Source organism: Podarcis gaigeae (genome assembly GCF_964106915.1).
Source record: "Podarcis gaigeae genome assembly, chromosome: 14".
NCBI lineage: Eukaryota > Metazoa > Chordata > Lepidosauria > Squamata > Lacertidae > Podarcis > Podarcis gaigeae.
This window is the reverse complement of record NC_139690.1, coordinates 40,183,472-40,201,820: the sequence shown is the minus strand read 5'-3', so window position 1 is coordinate 40,201,820 and position 18,349 is coordinate 40,183,472. Positions and strand designations below refer to the sequence as shown.

At 45.3% G+C, this 18,349-nt stretch overlaps 1 protein-coding gene across 5 annotated transcripts in view; it reads right to left on the bottom strand.

Annotated features, from left to right (window-relative positions):
* Positions 1-17,572, bottom strand: part of VPS35L (VPS35 endosomal protein sorting factor like) — a 78,949-nt gene extending 61,377 nt beyond the window's left edge. The window contains exons 1-7 of one of the 5 annotated variants that reach the window (XM_083711373.1): positions 17,553-17,572; positions 9,611-9,710; positions 8,679-8,843; positions 6,132-6,254; positions 5,039-5,063; positions 3,713-3,789; positions 2,049-2,177 (exon numbers count right to left, since the gene is read on the bottom strand). In XM_083711373.1, coding sequence (XP_083567499.1) covers positions 2,049-2,177; positions 3,713-3,789; positions 5,039-5,063; positions 6,132-6,254; positions 8,679-8,843; positions 9,611-9,710; positions 17,553-17,554 — 621 coding nt within the window. In that variant the 5' untranslated portion in view covers positions 17,555-17,572. Of the gene's footprint in view, positions 1-2,048; positions 2,178-3,712; positions 3,790-5,038; positions 5,064-6,131; positions 6,255-8,678; positions 8,844-9,610; positions 9,711-10,446; positions 10,473-16,607; positions 16,653-17,552 lie in introns of those variants that run through there. The other 4 variants (XM_083711371.1, XM_083711374.1, XM_083711375.1 and 1 more) reach the window with 4 other exon arrangements.
* Positions 17,573-18,349: the final 777 nt, after the last annotated feature.

Genomic DNA, 18,349 nt, shown 5'->3' with positions numbered 1-18,349 from the left:
CCACCGCAGCAGTACCTATTTATCTACTTGAACTGGTGTGCTTTCGAACTGCTAAGTTGGCAGGAGCTGGGACAGAGCAACGGGAGCTCACTTCGTTGCAGGGATTCAAACTGCCGACCTTCTGATCGGCAAGCCCAAGAGGCTCAGTGGTTTAGACCACAGCGCCACCCGCATCCCTGGTCCATCTAGATCAGTGCTGTCAACACCGACTGGGAGCAGGTTTCAGACAGGGGACACCCCTAGCCCTAGAGACGCCAGGGATTAAAACTGGGATCATCTGCATGCACAGCAGGTGCTCTGCCCCGAGCTACAATTCCTCCATAATATACTCCAGATATATAGATATACCAGATGTCATTTCTCCCTAAAGGATAAGCAATCATAATTAAAACGGGGGACCAGGCCCCTCCAGGTTTTCACAACTGTTGGCCACCTCTGCACCCCCATGGAACTAAAAGCACACCCAATGACCCTGCTCTGACCACCCTCCCGCTGCAACAACCAGGGACGAAGAATTAAACAAAAATTGGAATGACTGCCTTTCCAAGCATTCCTTCTCCTGCCCACTTCTGCGTAGCTTAAGAGGCCCTTTCAATTCCACTCTGCCTCCTGTCCTAGAAGGTGCAATAGGCAGAGGTTGTTGCTGTTTAGTCGTTTAGTCATGTCCGACTCTTCGTGACCCCATGGACCAGAGCACGCCAGGCACTCCTGTCTTCCACTGCCTCCCGCAGTTTGGTCAAACTCATGCTGGTAGCTTCAAGAACACTGTCCAACCATCTCGTCCTCTGTCGTCCCCTTCTCCTTGTGCCCTCCATGTTTCCCAACATCAGGGTCTTTCCCAGGGAGTCTTCTCTTCTCATGAGGTGGCCAAAGTATTGGAGCCTCAGCTTCAGGATCTGTCCTTCCAGTGAGCACTCAGGGCTGATTTCCTTCAGAAAGGATATGTTTGATCTTCTTGCAGTCCATAGACTCTCAAGAGTCTCCTCCAGCACCATAATTCAAAAGCATCAATTCTTTGGCAATCAGCCTTCTTTATGGTCCCGCTCTCACTTCCATACATCACTACTGGGAAAACCATAGCTTTAACTAAACGGACCTTTGTTGGCAAGGTGATGTCTCTGCATTTTAAGATGATGCTTAGGCAGAGGAGGGGAGAGTAAAAGAGGCAAACAACCAGCAGACGGGTGGAAAGGAGCCAGGCAGGTCAGCTGGTAGTCACCCAGAGGCTGGCATCACAAATTAGCATCGTTGTGCATCTGCCGAGGCTCATTCACCAGCAGGGCAGCCAGTGCCAGTTCCTGCTGCTGCTCCTTCCTGTAGCTGCTTGTTCACCTGCCTTCACCAAGGGGGTGAGCAGCGAGAAGGAGCAAGAACCTCCATTCGTTTTTGCCTTCTCCAGCTGCACACACAGTATACATTTAAAAAAGCACATGATTTCCCCCCAAAAGAATCCTGGGAACTGTAGTTTACCTCTCACAGAGTTGCGATTCCCAGCACTCTTAACAAAATGCAGTTCCCAGGATTCTTTCGGAGTAGGCACACATCGAAAATGCATGGTGTATATGCAGGCTTAAGTTTGGATGGCTCTGTGAACTGGGGCCCACGAGGGAGAACAAGCAAATGGCCAGTGGTACAACAGAGGTGGATTTAGGGCCACTGCCATTAGGGCACCTTCTCGAAGCCTGTAAGTGCTTCGGGGAAAGCGGTGTGGGGGCTTTGATAGGGTCCTAGAGTCCTCCTTCCCAAAGCTGGGCAAGCACTTTCTAGACTTTGGGAAGGAAGGAGGAGGGCTCAAGGACCCTGCCAGAGCCTCACACCTCCTTCCCAAAGCCATATTACCAAGGTCCGCTCCAGGGTAACACCATCAAGAAAGAGGTGGGTCTGGCTCAGAGAAAGTGGCATCTTGATCAAGGGTCAAGGGTCAGCACTGTTCCCAAGCGTCCTTTTGGAGCCCAACAGAGTTAACAGCACCTTAAACATACAATTTTCACTATGCTTTAACCCCAATCATTTTGATGTGCAGAACACGCACAACATGTAATGCTAACCTGTATGACTATCTTTAGAGCTTTCACTTTTTGATCCGAGGCCCAAGCATCCTTCAGAGATTGATTGAGTTCTTCGATCCGGTTTGTATAATCTTGCTGAGTCAAGTTTAACAGCTCCTTTTGTGACCCCTGGAAAAAAGAAGAAGGAAGCAGTGTGCAAAACAAGTGAATTTATAAACGTATGAAAAACAAGGAAAGCTTCTTTTTTTCCAAGAGCTTCCTCCTCTCCCTTTGGCTTCTGCAGAGCTGCCAAGTGGTAGATTACATAACAAAACTATCATTGAAATTCAAGGGCAGCTGGATGCGTTTGGCTCTCCTTTGAAGCAGGCCAGCAGCATCCTCTGCAGTCAAAGAGCACCACCGGGTTGCATGATTTACCCTCCGGCAGAATCTCTTGATATTTATATCGCTACAAATTGCAGGATCAATGCATCAAATGCCGTGCTTCTCAGGAAGCCGGTGTACATTGGGAAGTAGGGTGTGGGAAGACTGATATTATTACACTTTCTTTCTTCCTTTTTATTTTTAAAAAACTAGAAATCAAGCACTGGGCCACCGGAAGGCTCTGCTGCTGCTCTTGTTTTGAATAAATATTGTTAAAATCATGAAATGTGACCTGGAAATAAAGTGAACCAACAGAATCAAAGGGCTTCGGAGGAGGGGTCTTAAGGCAGGCATAGGCAAACTCGGCCCTCCAGATGTTTTGGGACTACAACTCCAATCATCCCTAGCTAACAGGAGCAGTGGTCAGGGATGATGGGAACTGTAGTCTCAAAACATGTCCATGAGGCGCAGGTCAATTCTGTGTCCACGGCAGCTGTTTATCAGCTCCATCTAGTACACAGGCTGAGACCCTACCTGCCCACGGACTGTCTCACCAGAGTAATGCATGCTCTAGTTATCTCTTGCTTGGACTACTACAATGCACTCTACGTGGGGCTACCTTTGAAGGTGACCCGGAAACTACAACTAATTCAGAATGCAGCAGCTAGACTGGTGACTGGGAGTGGCTGCCGAGACCATATAACACCGTTCTTGAAAGACCTACACTGGCTCCCAGTACGTTTCCGAGCACAATTCAAAGTGTTGGTGCTGACCTTTAAAGCCCTAAACAGCCTCGGTCCAGTATACCTGAAGGAGCGTCTCCACCCCCATCATTCTGAGGTCCAGTGCCGAGGGCCTTCTGGCGGCTCCCTCGCTGCGAGAAGCTAAGTTACAGGGAACCAGGCAGAGGGCCTTCTCGGTAGTGGCACCGGCCCTGTGGAACACCCTCCCACCAGATGTCAAAGAGAAAAACAACTACAAGACTTTAGAAAACATCTGAAGACAGCCCTGTTTAGGGAAGCTTTTAATGTTTAATTGGTTATTATATTTTAATGCTCTGTTGGAAGCCGCAGGGTATAAATAATAAAATATTATTATTATTATTATTATTATTATTATTATTATTATTATTATTATTATCTCAGCAACCAATTTTTAGATTACCATCCTTTCATGTATTTTGCCTTTGTTTTTTTTCCAGTCTGAAAACTGCTGCTGGCTTTACTGCTGTTTTTTTCTCATTAGTCTATTTTGTTCCGTCTTGCGAGCTACCCTGAATATTTTATTTAAAAAGCAGGGTGGTGGGGTCTAAATGTAGGGAAATGAAAGTGCTCGCTCACCTCTTCGAGATCATCCAGCTCTTCCAGCCTTGTCCGCACCTTCTCAGAAACTGCTGACCCAGGAGTTGTTGCTTTTCCTGAAGGGAATCACATCCTGGAATGCTTTAAACTGCAACAGAGCTCAGTCGGCAAAGCATAAGACTCTTAATCTCAGGGTCATGGGTTGGAGCCCCACATTGCACAAGAGACTCCTTCACTGCAGGGGGTTTGGACTAGATGACCTTTGTGGTCCCTTCCAACTCTACAAGCCTGTGACCCTACGGAACCATTTCCAAACAAGCCACTGAATAAATTTGGGAAGGAGGGATTCGTTGCTAATTTGGGGCAGATGTACAGGCAGTGACAGTTTTAGGTGCATCCCATATGTGCGCGATTCTGAAAAGAGCCAACCACAGATGTGAACCAAAAGGTCACAAAAACAGGCAGAACAGGGCAGAGTGGGAGAGGAACAAGGAAGAATGAGGCGGCCTTGCGCAGGCTCCGCCGACACACGTGGGGCTCTGGAACATAACCCCCAGGCAAATCAAGCTACCTGTAACTAACAGGTAAAGGTAAAGGGACCCCTGACCATTAGGTCCAGTCGTGACCGACTCGGGGGTTGCGGTGCTCATCTCACTTTATTGGCCGAGGGAGCTGGCGTACAGCTTCCGGGTTATGTGGCCAGAATGACTAAGCCGCTTCTGGCAAACCAGAGCAGCGCACGGAAACGCCATTTACCTTCCCGCCAGAGCGGTGCCTATTTGTCTACTTGCACTTTTATGTTCTTTCGAACTGCTAGGTTGGCAGGAGCAGGGACCGAGCAACGGGAGCTGACCCCGTCACGGGGATTTGAACCACCAACCTTCTGATCAGCAAGTCCTAGGCTCTGTGGTTTAACCCACAGCGCCACTATATAATGCCTGATCAGTGCTTCTCAAGCTATCTGATGTGATGAACTGGCAATTTTCTGCCCCAAAATACCAGGGACCATACCATGCTTGGTCCCTAAGGGATCCTACCCAACCTGGACTGTGGTGGAGTTGCTAGGGTCCTGCAGCTGATTGCTCGTGGACTGGTACCAGTCCACAGACCACCAATTGGAGCAACACTAACCTAAATTAACCCGTCTTTAAACAGGACGATGGCTACTGAAACTTCATGTTTCACAGTTAGATTATTGAGATATTTTGCACCTAATTTCCAGCTTTTCTCATAACCATGCGCTGTGGAATATTTATGCAATTTCAATATTCCTATAAGCAAGTAGGAAAATAGAAAACAATTCTGTGACATGTTTAAAACATTTTCCCCCCTTCCACAGAGCTACATATTAAAGTGACCACGTACCTTTTTCAGATCCCATACACAAGTTCTGCAATGAAACAAAACATGTGTTTTCAAAAGCAATAATTCCCAACAGCTGACAGGTGTAGTGGTATATTAAAAAGGCAGAACAATGTGAACCACGATAGGTTGTAATTAAAAGTTGTTAAGAGTTCTCAAGAGTAGGATGCTAAACTTTTATTTTAAATATTCAAGGATAAGAGGGATGCGGTGTTTAACATCCTGCCCGAGGAACAGTTCTGAGACTCTCAAGCTCAGGCAACACATTTTTCAGATGTAAAAGTGTGGTTTTACGGTAACCATGATATTAGACAGGGCATATGGGATGAAGGCTTTTGTCAGGGCAAAATGTAAATATGGATGAGCTCTCGGTCATGTCTGTTCCTTTTAATGGGTCTGCTCTCTACAGTGGTACCTCGCAAGACGAATGCCTCGCAAGACGAAAAACGCACAAGACGAAAGAGTTTTCCGTTTTTTGAGTCGTTCCGCAAGACGAATTTCCCTATGGGCTTGCTTCGCAAGACGAAATGTCTTGCGAGTTCTTGCGAGTTTGTTTCCTTTTTCTTAAAGCCACTAAGCCGTTAATAGCCACTAAGCCGCTAATAGCCGTGCTTCGCAAGACGGAAAAAACGCAAGACGAAGAGACTCGCGGAACGGATTAATTTCAGCTTGCGAGGCACCACTGTATATGACTATCACTGGATACAACCCTAAGTTCAGTAGTGCTGCTTTAGAATGCAATCCCAAACCCACTTACTGCCCAACTGAATCCAATGGGGCTTCCTTCTGAGTAGGCACGGTTACACTGCTATTTCCATGCCCATCCTACCCTCCCATGCACTAATTTTTAAGTGCCTTTAGGAATAAATATGCACAACAATTCACAAGGATGCTATGCTGTTCTCTCAATGGCTTAAAAATGAACATTACAAACATCTGCTGTGCTAAATCAAAATTTATTGTATGTGCTTGCACACCCAAAAAGACTGGACCTACTTTCCTACTTTGTTGATATTATTATCATTGTTGTTGTAGTTGTTGTTGTTGCATTTATATCCCACCTTTCCTCTTGAAACATAACCAAACGTTCACTCACAATGGAAAGCTTTTCGTTTGTTGTGTACCGAGCAAGGATGTCGGCCCGTTTGCTCGACCAAGGCTCAAAGTCACTGCCAACAGCCGAGGAATCATCTTTATCCCGTTTCTTTCTGGCACTATCCTGCAGAGGAGAGAGAAGCAAGGCACAGAATCCTCCACGTAAATGAGATGTTTGGCCTCTGGTATGTTGTAAATTTCATCATTTAAAAATACTGATAAATCTCACCCATATTTTTCAGAGCAAGGGTGGCATTCAGTTTACAGACACACCCGTGCTGGGCAGGGCCAGAGGCAAGTGTGGGTAGAGCAAGGGATGCAAATTCTATCTTTGTGCAGTAGGCTGGCTCTTAAACATACTTGCACAGCCCTCTTTGTCCTCCAGGCAAGCGACAGACATTATCCTGGCTCAAGCACACACATTCCAGCCAGGCAAATGCACTCAGGGTGTTGCGCCTGCCCATTAGGGGAAATAGGAAGCCCTGAACATATTTTTTTAGATGTCCTTTTTATGCTGCGATTCGTAGAGACACCATTGATCCTTTGCTGAAGAGGCTCAGACAAGTCTAAACTTAATTCTCTTCTCTTAAGCAAAGATCACAAGAAAACCTGGCTGGTAGCCAGATTCTGTGCCCCGATTTGTAGGCACATATCTTCCTCTAGAATAAAATAGCTTCTTAGGGAAAAGATAAAGTCGTACTTTGGGGCGCCTCAGGGTCACTTTTTATGGTAGCCCAAATCTCAGTTGTACAGGTGTATGTATATATCTCAATTTTAACTCATGAGCTATTGCTGCAACTTGCTCTAATTGTATATTTTATCTTTATGAACGCTGTTTTTATTGTGTTATGTGAGCTGGTCTTTGACCGTAATAAATTATCTATCTATCACTCAGGGTGTGGAGCAGGGCCAGTAAGTGGGTGTGGCCAGGGAAGAGTTCCAAGGGCCAGATGGAGAGACCCAGAGGGCCATGTTTGGGCCCTGTGTCAGGGACTGGACTGAAGAGGAGGAGTGGTGGAGGTCGCACCCCACTCTTTTGCCTGTAGCTTCCAGGGAAGAGGAAGGCAGCCTCAAATTACAACAGGGCTTTGAGGAAGATTAACAGCTCAGAGACAGGAGAACAACAGAGTTATGCAGTGTTAGGAGAAGAAGGAGGAGGGGACAGAGCAGCTAGCTGACATGTCACTGGACAGTATAACCAAACCCCCTTCTCCCAAAATGTGATGTTCGTTAACGGTGCAAGAACAAAGGGCACAACCACAGTTGGCCACAGGAAGGCGCTGTAGAAGCAGGTGTTGTTGTTAGAAGGGAAGAGAGGAGGAGCTCAGTGCGAGCAACTCCATCATGGAGGAATGATTGGATTTCTTCACCATGATGACTGAATAAATCATAAGAACTTTCTTGTTTCCTCCCTGATTCTTGGTGCCATCAGGGGGGAGGGAGAGGATTCCTCCAGCCTGACACCCAGGATCAGAGGTTTCCCACCCCTGAACACGGATAACTAATGATACACATCCTAGCAACGCCTGCAGAAACACAGTCTATTATTTGTGCATCTACTACTAGCAAAATCTTTCTTAAGACACCTTTCAGGACATAAGAACTGGCACAAGGCAGTGTGCAACGGTGAAACAGCCAGATGAACCTTCCTGCCTACCAAGAGCTTTGAAAGCACCTCTCTTAGTGGTGGCCAAGGCCTGCTTTGAGCCACCAGATGGCAAGCAGAACAAGGACATTCTCAGACATTTCCAGCTCACATTATGAAACAACCTTATTCCAGCAGTATGCTTTTTTGATGGCAATTTTGTTCGCTCAAGCATTTACTAAATTCTTAATTTCTTTTTCTGCTCAGTGATTCTCTGTCTGTTTCTAATTGTTTCCTGAATGCATTTGATGTTGTGATGTACATCACCTTGATACCTGGTTCCGGAGCAGTATTGCACATATATATATATATATATATATATATATATATATATATATACACACATATATATACGTTTGCAACTAAATATGAAACAAAAAAGACTATCAGTTAAACAAATATGCATATATACTAAGGTGGACAGTAGAATCTGATCTAAAGTGGAGCATTAAAAAAAATGCAACTTAAATAAAAAGCATACTGTTTCATAAAAATGAACAAAACCCTTTTTAAAACAAACAATGATGAAGGAACATGAAATAGATTCTGTAAGTTCAGGGCAACCACCAAAAAAGCCCAGTCCCTGGTTCAGAGCAAAGAAAGTGGTCTCATATTGCGTCAGGCCACTGGTTTATCTAGTTCAGAATGGCTGGGGAAACCCAGCCAGCTAGGCGGGGTATAAATAATAACCAGGGATTCAAGCAGGGGTTTTCCCCAGCCCAGCCCTGCTTGGAGACGCCAGGAACTGAACCTGGAACCTTCTGTACCCAAGGCAAATGCTCTACCTCTGAGCTATGGCCCTTCCTCAATCCATCATCATTCCATTACAGGCCACAGAGCAGAGCTGCAGGCAGGCAGGCAGGCAGGCTCACAAGGATCTAGTCAGTGCAACAAGAATGTTACCGTAGTTGCAGTCAGCAGGGGATCTGCAGTTGCAGCAAACAATGACAAAGGATCAGTGCCGTCCAACACACTGCTCAGGGGATCCATCATTGAACTGGAAGAGGAGGAGGAAGTAGAGGAAGTGCTTCCTTTGCGGCCTAATTTCTTTGTCTTTGATTCCATTACCTGAGGAATACATAATAATAGTCAGAAGGAGCACCAGATACTAACAAGACTATTCTTTGCACATTTACTCAGCCTTGCTTATTTTAATAAGGCTTACTCCAAGATAAGCGTGCATACAAACGCAGCCGTAAACTGCTATCTTGCACCAAGGCTGTGCGACGGTACAACTGTCTACTCAGAAGCAAGTTCCACTGTGTTCAATAGGACTTACACTCAGATATGTGCATACAGAATTGAAGGCGAAGCTGCAATCCTCTAAACTGAGTTTTGCATGCCTAAGTCCATTGCTTTAGGTAGGGGTAGTCAATGTGATGCTCTACCGATGTTAGTTACTACAATTCCCATCATCCCTGACCTTTCCCCATGCTGGCAAGGACTGACCGGAGTTGTTATCCAGAGGGTACCATTTTGCCCAATCCCAATTTAGGAATACAATGGTGAAGAAATGAACTAGTTCTAGGCACAGTCTAACTGTGCATAGGATTAAGGAAGTAAATCGGGGCTCTAGCTGTATGAATCAAATCCACATCTCGCAACTAGAAAACTGAAAATTCTAATATCGGTGTAAACTGCACAGTTCCCCTTTTCCCAAAGGCTTCTTCAAAGAAGCAAGGCTTCTTCCATCAAGTACTAGAAGGTACACGGAGATGGGCCCATTCCAGAGCATCAACATGAGAACCAAGAAGGGTCTGTTCATTAGTTTGTCCCCCGTCTCCTGGACCAACATGGCTACACAGGACTGTTGAAAGGTTGCAAAGGAAACCTACTGTAATGGGTTTGAGTGGATGGTAGTCTCCAAAATCCACAGACACGGTTTCCAGTCTGCATGATTCCAATTCACGTACGTAGTTTCTTGATCTAGCATGCCTGAAGGAGAAAAGCATAAAGAACTTATAAAACTGAGATTTGGAAGCAAACGCTGAGCATTCACGTGCAATGGTTTCTGGAGAAGAAAATCACAAGAAAATGTGATAACTCTCTTAAAAAACTGCACCTAGACATTCCATTGTTGTGCCCATAACCCAAGTTTAAGGTGCCATTTAGCTCCTGGCTTTCATATCTCAGTTTATAACACTGACCTAACTCCATCATTCTGTGCAAAAAGGAGCAGGACACGTCACTTAGCTATGGTACCCACAGCTGGCAGCTCCCTATGGAAGCAATTTGGAGGAGGATCAAAGTTTGTGTGTTGTGTTTACAAGCCACATTTTTCCACAAGAAGATGCTTAGAGAAGCACATGGCACAGAGACTGAGGATCAAACTAACATGACATGATAGAGACCTCCAGATACTGCCATCTGAATGGGTGCAAGTTACAGGGGGGCAGATTTCAGCTGAACATCAGGATAAACTTATTGACGAGAGTAGCAGCTTGACAGTGGAATAAATGACCCGTGGGGTGGTGAGCTCTCCCTCACTGGGGGTGTTCAGGCAAAGGCTGGACAGCCATGCATATCCGGCACTGAACAGATCCCACCAGCCAGATCCAGTTCCCCATTCCTGTTTTATAAAGTCATTTGTGCTTGTGTGCCACTGACAGTCCTTTCTATTGCTTAGTTTCCATTTCTAAAGGAATACTTCCTTTTGTCTGTCATCTTTTACCCTTTTCTCATCATTCGAAGGCATCAAACAGAGGAACTGCCAGTGCTTCAATCAAACAAAAGAAGCTGCAAAGATTCCTTCTATTGTTGTCTTTATCAACTGTGAAATCCATCGCATTACAAATCTGCTGCTTATTTTTAGCTGGCATAAACTTCAGGTGAAAAAAACTGGGGGAAATAACCTGCCAGTCATGTCCTGCAAATCAACTGCATTTTCACGACTCTTCTAAGCAGAGACAACACTTATTCTAAAAAAGCATTCGACAAAGGCTCAGCCACCAACCGACTGTGCAACTTTGAAGGCCAATTGAATGAGACAACCCAGCAGTGCTACTGAAAGGAACGGCTTTACAACCTAATGAGACATTGTAAAAGGAGGAGAAAAAGAACCCAGTGAAGGATGCTCATGCCTGTCTCCCTACATTTCTTAATCTCCAGTTTCCTGCCTGCCCTGTGCATAAATATTCACTTGAATGCACTATTCTCAATGTTTCCCCCACACTTCTGCTACTTTGCTGGCCCCTTGAGCTTATTAGCATTTGTAAGGACTTTCACAATTAAAACAGCACAGAGTTTGGGTGAGAGAGAGAGAGTTCCCTTCACCCTTTCACAGAAACAGCATTTTTGCTGGACCTCAGAAGAATCTAAAGCAGCAGCTGAAAGCAAATGCACACAGCCGAAACGTTAAATGCTGGTTTCTATTGCCAATTGCAATCTGGACCTTAGAAAATTGTGCCTGTTTGAGACAGTAACATGACAATATTGGTACCTGGGACAACAAACAGAAGACCACTTCTAGCACAGCTTTTTGCACTCACTGGCTGGCTTTTAAAAGGTATCCTATGAATGCACAGACATCTTATGCAGGGATTAATTTTTACCGGGTGAACAGTAAAATGAAGAGAATCCTAGCCTTAGGTCATCCTGTGCACCAATCCCAGATTCACACACAAACAAATTTTTCTCTAGCAAACACCTACATGGTATCTTGAAAAGCTGGCATAGCAGTGACCAGGAGGCTGAGCTATGAATCAGGAAGTCTTCAGCTTGAGCCTTCCATGTACCATGAACTCACCAGAAAACCTAAGCCAAATGACTCCCACCTAACCTCAGTCCCAACATCAACATGTGGAATGGGATGGGGACGGGGCATGTAATAGTACAGTCGTACTTGGGAAGTCAAACCAAATCTACTTCGGAAGTCCCCCCGACTTCCAAAATGTTCGGAAACCAAAGCGCGGCTTCTGACTGACTGCAGGGAGCTCCTGCAGCCAATCGGAAGCCCCATCAGATGTTCGGCTTCCAAAAATAGTTCGCAAACCGAAACAGTCACTTCCAGGTTTGCAGCATTCGGGAGCCAAAACATTCGAGAACTAAGCTGTTCAAAAACTAAGGTACGACTGAACTGATTTAGCTTACTTGATTACAACTAGATAATGAAGTGCTTTGAAAAGTTACAAAGAATTATTACTATGTGTTAGTATTATTACTGGATTGTAATTGTGCTCATGGAATGCCTTTCACTGATGCACCTGAATTTCCCCTCCCTCTGACCCCTTCCACTACATCCCTGCCCCCCCCTCAAACTGTTCTGGAGGGTTGGCAGGCTGCCCAGAGCAAATCTGAGAGACGCACAGGAGGAGGGGAGAGAAGGGAAGCGTTGTTCCACAAGCGCAATGATTTAATTGGGCTCAACTCTAAATCTTTATTTTAAAAGCCAGTCAGCAAGTGGTAAATGTTACACTTTTGAAAGTGATTACCACTCAGCGATTGCCAAAGAGCCAGAATAGTTCAGCTTGCAAGCAAATTCTTCTGGTCTCATGATACATCACCAGTTTTGAAAAGTGACAAAATGCTGGGGTAGGAAGAGAAGTTTGAACCTCTTCCCTTGGCCCAGCACTCAGCTGGGGATAAAAATCACTGTCTCCCCACCTACTCATCTGATGTCCAAGGAAAGGAAGCTGTGTGCCTGTGTAGGAACATGGATTGAATGCCCTCACTGGCAGCACACAGGCCTCAGAGGATTGGCCAAGAGTGAATGAAGCCGTCGTGCCCCAAAAAAGTTAGCCACTCCTGCTGGATAGCATGCTGGAACAGAGTTCAAATCCCCATTCAGCTATAACATAGTCCAGGGGCAGGGAAAATGTGGCCTTCCAGATGTTGATGGACTCGGCTCCCATCAACTCCAGCCAACATGGCCAAAGAACCAGGAGGATGGTAGTTGTAGTCCAGCAAGATCTGGAGGTTCCCCATAGAGACCCAACAAATAGCCCCACATTGGGCAAAAGAAGAAGAAGAAGAGGAGTTTGGATTTGATATCCCGCCCTTTCACTCCTCTTCAGGAGTCTCAAAGTGGCTAACATTCTCCTTTCCCTTCCTCCCCCACAACAAACACTCTGTGAGGTGAGTGGGGCTGAGAGACTTCAAAGAAGTGTGACTGGCCCAAGGTCACCCAGCAGCTGCATGTGGACGAGTGGAGATGCGAACCCGGTTCACCAGATTACAAATCTACCGCTCATAACCGTTACACCACACTGACTCCCACACTGCAGGGGGTTGGACTATAGGTGACCCTAGTGTCCCTTTCCAACTCTACAATTCCATGATTCTATGAAGAGTCAATTTTTTCTCAACTCTCCAAACTCTATATTTAAAACTTGGAATATTGTCTCACAGGGAACTTGCAAGGGAAATTTAATTAAAGCCTTTAACAGGCAGAAAACATCCCCATTTGCTTTGCAATTCAAAGACAGCCCATTCATCAAGCCAAGAACCATCCTTCTACATTCAACACAACTTACCTATAAACATAATAATAATAATAATATAATAATAATTTTTTATTTATACCCCGCCCTCCCCAGCCAAGGCCGGGCTCAGAGCGGCTTACAAGCAATCATAAAAACAAGATGAATGATTACAAACTTAAAAACAAAAATAAAACACAACAATTAAAATAATGGAACATTAAAATATTAAAATGTAGCCTCATCGCAGGAGGAGAAGGAAAAGAAGGGGAAAAAAGAGAGAGAGGGGGGGGGGAGGGAGGGAATCAAACTGGCTCCAAGCCAAAGGCCAGGTGGAACAACTCTGTCTTACAGGCCCTGCGGAAAGAAATCATATCCTGCAGGGCCCTGGTCTCATGAGGCAGAGCGTTCCATCAGGCCGGAGCCAGAGTTGAAAAGGCCCTGGCTCTGGTCGAAGCCAATCTAACTTCCTTAGGGCCCGGGACCACTAGGGTGTTGTTATTTATGGACCTTGAGGCTCTCCGTGGGGCATACCAGGAGAGGCGGTCCCGGAGGTACGAGGGTCCTAGGCCGTGAAGGGCTTTAAAGGTCAAAAGCAGCACCTTAAATCTGACTCTGTACTCCACCGGGAGCCAGTGCAGCTTGAAAAGCACTGGGTGAATATGCTCCCATGGCAGAGACCCCGTGAGGAGCCTCGCTGCAGCATTCTGCACCCGCTGGAGTTTCTGGGACAGCTTCAAGGGCAGCCCCGCATAGAGCGAATTACATAAGGCAAATGTATGCAGTTGTGTGAACAGCAGGGCCCATGTAATTCCAGTCAAGAGGCACAAGGGAGTGGTTATCTTGAAGTTATCTGAATTTCAAAGACCTCAACTTTATTTTACACATGGTACTCTTACCACTGTGCTCTCCTGCAATAAATAAAACAGGGCCAGGAGAATCGGCACAGTGGATTGCTAATACAAATCAACAGCGACACCAACTGGATGCCAAAGGGAAGTGGACTGGAGAAAAATATATATTGAAATTGCACATACATTCCAAAGTAGCTAAACAACTAACATGAGGAATGCACAGATCTCTAACAGAAGAATGAGAAAGCTGTAGCCCTTCAGATGTTGTTGTATTACAACACCCAACAGTTTCCACATCCCTGCCTTAAAGTATTCAATTATCTAATAAAAAAATGTTATACTGTGTAGTGCCTCCCTGCCCTCATTCCCACACTTCTAAAGTAAGTGTACTCTTAGTTCTTTCTGAGGTGGTAAAACAGTTCACTTTAGACAGGGTTTTAGCCTAGCCTTCTGCCTGACATGCTAGATGTCCATGTGCAGGGAATGTATGCTGTACAGCAAACTGTTCTAGCAAGTGAGCACTTAGCTGCTATACAAGTTTACCACCTCATGGCACTGTGGTGTGGGTGCAGCTTTTTACAACAGCCTCCACCTTCTTCCTGACATGCTAGATTTCAATGTGCGGGGAATGTATGGCATATTGTCCATGGTTCAGCATCATGGACATACTTTGCAAGTATGCCTGCGCTAACCTCTTGTTTCCAGTTAGAACCCACAAGACATCTTGTTTCAAATGTGCAGTGTTTCTGTTGTCGCAATAGAAAACACTTCTCTTTTTGTCGGCAGTCAGTACATGCAATGTTGTGAAATAAAGAAAGTTAAGTGAAAATCAGAGGCATCTGTGTACAGAGAAAAACAAAGAAACACAGGAACTTTGCCTTATACTAGATCAGACTACATGACTATCTAACCCAGAGATGAGGAGCCTGTGGCCTACCAGATTTTATTGTACTACAAATCCCATCATAATTGACCACTCCCTATCTATGCTGGCTGAAGTTGATGGGAATAGGACATGAACATCTTCTGGAGGGCTACAGGTTCCCCAGCCTTGATCTAGTCCAATATTTTGACTGGATTTCAGGCAGAAATCTTTTCCATCATCTGACACCAGATCCTTGTAATCTGGAGATACCAGGGCCCAAACCTGGGATCTTCAGCATGCAGACCCCACCACTGAATGAAGAGGCCAAAACGGTATGTTTCTGTATTTCATTACCATTGGATCCTATTTTGGATTTTCTCTGTTTTTAATGGCATTTTTATCAGGGCATTTTATCCTCACAAATAATGGGTTAGGCTGACTGAGGATTTGAAATTGGGTTTTCCTCAGCCTTAGTCCAATACACTATCTAACCACTACACCAGGATGCCTCTTTATGTATCACCTAAGCACACATCCCAAATGAGGCTAACATATTGTAGCCAATGAAGAGGGCTACAGACCAAGGAAATATATATTGCAATAAATGTTGATTTATTTCAAGATACCAAGACCCACTTTGCTGCTGAAGCCTCTTTGTGCATTAAACACTTATTTCCCCAAATACACGGCCCATCACACCTACAATTCTCAAGAGCCGCCCCTGTTAGATTTCTGCCTGTCTCACCATGGCTAAGGATTTCCAGAATGGCACCTGATATTTTATTTGTCACTACATTTACATCTCACATTTCCTCCAAGGAGCTCAAAACGGCATGCATGGGTTCTGCCTGCTCCCCATTTTAACTTCACAACAACCCTGCGAGGTAGGTTAGGCTGAAAGACAATGGTTTAAGGGTACCCAGTGAGCTTCACAGCTGAGTGAGGGTTTTAATCCATGCCTCTCAGGTCCTAGTCCAATACTCTCGCCACAATGGCTAAAAATAAATTTATTGTGGCATAAGGGGTGGAGCTGTGGGTTAAACCACAGAGCCTAGGACTTGCAGATCAGAAGGTTGGCAGTTCAAATCCCCACGATGGGGTGAGCTCCCGTTGCTCAGTCCCTGCTCCTGCCAACCTAGCAGTTCGAAAGCACGTCAAAGTGTAAGTAGATAAATAGGTAGCGCTCCGGCAGGAAGGTAAACAGCGATTCTATGCGCTGCTCTGGTTCGCCAGAAGCGGCTTAGTCAAGCTGGCCACATGACCCGGAAGCTGTAAGCCTGCTCCCTTGGCCAATAAAGCGAGATGAGCGCCGCAACCCCAGAGTCGGCCACGACTGGACCTAATGGTCAGGGGTCCCTTTACCTTTACCTAAGGGGTCACAGTGCCAAAGCGGTTGCTGAAAGGCAGTGAGCTGCAAACGTGCCGTCAGTAATAACTTAAAAAAATAAAAATAAAACTTAAATAGCTAAGCACCACATAGCCTATTAGAGCCTGGTGTGCCATATCTGCCTGCCATGAAAGATAATAATAAATACCAGACACCTCACAAAAAGAACCCGCCCCACCCCAAACATGTCAGCAAAGCCTTGCAAGACAAAAAGGGAATTAAAGCGGGAAGCTGCCCGTCGCAAGCCGCCGTCTCCTCCTCCCAGCTTCTCTCCAAGACTATCTGCAGGAGAAGCTCGACCGTCCTTACCAGGGGAAGGCAGCCATCTTGTCTCCCGTCACCTGACTCGCCCCCCCCCGCCCTCTGCCTCTCAGGCCTCTCGGCGCTTCCTCTGCGGAAGCGCAGGCGGCCATGATTGAGAAGGGCAAGTGCCAGGACAGCCACCAGGACGCGCAGAATCGTTTCGTTTCGTTGTTGCATTTCAGTGCACCGTTTTAGTAGGTGTTCTGTGTTTTTCATCTTGTCTTTTTATGCTGTGGACTGCTCTGAGATTTGCAGGTGGTATATACAAATTTAATGAATTATTTTTATTATTTATTACATTTGGTTGTCAGTCGCTTTGGGTTGCCTTGGGCAAGAGAAAGCGACTAACAAATTTAATAAGACATGATGAGGATGACGACAAAAAGCGGCATAGATGGTTCTTCCTCTGCCTATTTCATCCACCCATGACATACCTGTGAGGTAGCTCTCCCACCTTTTTACCTGCAGGTAGGTAGCCGTGTTGGTCTGCCGTAGTCGAAACAAAATAAAAAAAATTCCTTCCAGTAGCACCTTAGAGACCAACTAAGTTTGTTATTGGTATGAGCTTTCGTGTGCGTGCACACTGGAAGGATTTTTAAAATTTTGTGTCGACCTTTAAACCTGTGAAAGTAGGAAGGTCCGATTCAGTTGGCATCACAGCTGGTCTCCTTGCAGCTCTACTAGTGAAGTGGGAAGCTCGCTTCCTTTCATATTCAGGATTTCCCCCCCTATTTTATTTATTTGCTTTTCTGATAATGTTCCACATCAACAAAGCACTAAACAAAAACGAGACAAAGAAAAATCTTTTCAGATTTTGAATAATCGACAAAAGATCAGAAAACATTCATTGACTTCCTATCCTCTCTTTCCATGGTTCCTTTTAAGCCCTCTTTTCCTTGTGTTTTCTTAGTTCACCCCGTCTGTCGCAACCACTTTTATATACTGGCATACATGGTCCTAGGTGAGCTTCATGGCCCAGTGGGGATTTGTACTGTACTCTCTCAAGTCCTCCTGGTCCAGCACTCTAACCACTACACCACTCTCCCCCTCTCCATTTTTCATCTCTTCAGCTGTCAGCCTCAACAGGTATTTTCCACCAGCCGGGTCACTTTTGGCTCCAAGCAAGATTCCATCACATTCCATTCCCTCCTGTCCCAACCTCCTCCATCTCCAGTCAGGGAAGAATTGCCCTTAAAATATTATTATTTATTAACATTATAATTGTTAAAATTATCATTTATTAAATGTATACACATTTATACATTCATCTGAATGTCTCGTGGCAGTTTTTACAGGATAAACACACAAAATACATAATGTAACAACCGCAAAGAATAACAACCCACCCGCCCTAGACATGTTATGCTGTGAACTTGTTTAAATGCTGTAAATGTTTTCTCCTTTCTTCTGAGAGGAGTGTTTGGAATCCCTCCATGAGATGTGCCATAGCAAAAAAGGGGGCTTCATGCACACAAAGAAACAGATGTACCTCAATGTCTCTGTGGAGTCTGTGTGTGCATTAAAAACCCCATAAAAAGTACCCTTTTGCTGGGTTAGACCAAAGGCCCACCTAGTCCAGAGGCCAACCAGAAGGTAGCTTCAGTGGTAGACTGCCTCTTGGGCCAGGGTATTGTTTAGGAGTGGGGTTGTTATGTTTTATTGGTGGCTTTACAAAGTTTAAAATACTGGAATAATCTCTGAATTTCAGATATTAATTCTTCATGTGCAACAGAAGAGGAATAACAACA